Genomic DNA, 555 nt, shown 5'->3' with positions numbered 1-555 from the left:
GAAAACATTAGGAAATGGCTGGATGTTTTTTTTTAAGTGCTTGTGCTGATTTTAGAAGCAGTAGAAACTCAAAGGAAAGTATAAAGATGTGCAAAATGTGCATTTAGCCATAATAAGTCTCCTTTAACATCATTTTTATGCATTTAAAACATTTCTAAATCAAATCAATGGAGTTTTACAGCTAACTCCATTGATAAGGGTAGTAATCTATCGCATTCATTAAAGAAGCGTATTACTCACATTATCCACAGAGCGCAGAGGATCTTGGCAGCAGATGACTTTAATACATTTAGATGTGCAACGCCTCCTGCAAGAAAAGACAACTGAATGATGGAAGAGTGATCAGTAACGACGAATGAAACTTATCCATACCTGTAGATGTAAGGCACCACAACAGATAACAACACAATGACAGCCAGTAGTAGAGCCGCCACCAGGAGAGCTGGAAAATGAAGGAGGACAGGAAGTTAGCGGGCTGGGATTGTGGATTTATCTCTTGTTACGTGGCGTGTTGGACGGGTCAGGAACTTTTCTGAACATCTGCCTCAGACCGAG

General features: G+C 40.0%; 1 protein-coding gene across 1 annotated transcript in view; it reads right to left on the bottom strand.

Moving 5' to 3' along the window:
* Nucleotides 1-6: 6 nt before the first annotated feature.
* LOC106936322 (uncharacterized) overlaps nt 7-555 on the bottom strand; it is an 11,542-nt gene continuing 10,993 nt past the window's right edge. Inside the window, exons 5-6 of the mRNA XM_015017222.1 lie at nt 373-442; nt 7-307 (exon numbers count right to left, since the gene is read on the bottom strand). Of these exons, the coding sequence (XP_014872708.1) occupies nt 220-307; nt 373-442 (158 nt within the window). The 3' untranslated portion in view covers nt 7-219. The remainder of the gene's footprint in view (nt 308-372; nt 443-555) is intronic.

This window comes from Poecilia latipinna, unplaced genomic scaffold, assembly GCF_001443285.1.
Source record: "Poecilia latipinna isolate Pla-1442-1.1 unplaced genomic scaffold, P_latipinna-1.0 Scaffold2117, whole genome shotgun sequence".
NCBI classification, from domain to species: domain Eukaryota; kingdom Metazoa; phylum Chordata; class Actinopteri; order Cyprinodontiformes; family Poeciliidae; genus Poecilia; species Poecilia latipinna.
Note: the sequence above shows the minus strand (reverse complement) of the source record. Positions and strands in the feature narration are given on the sequence as shown.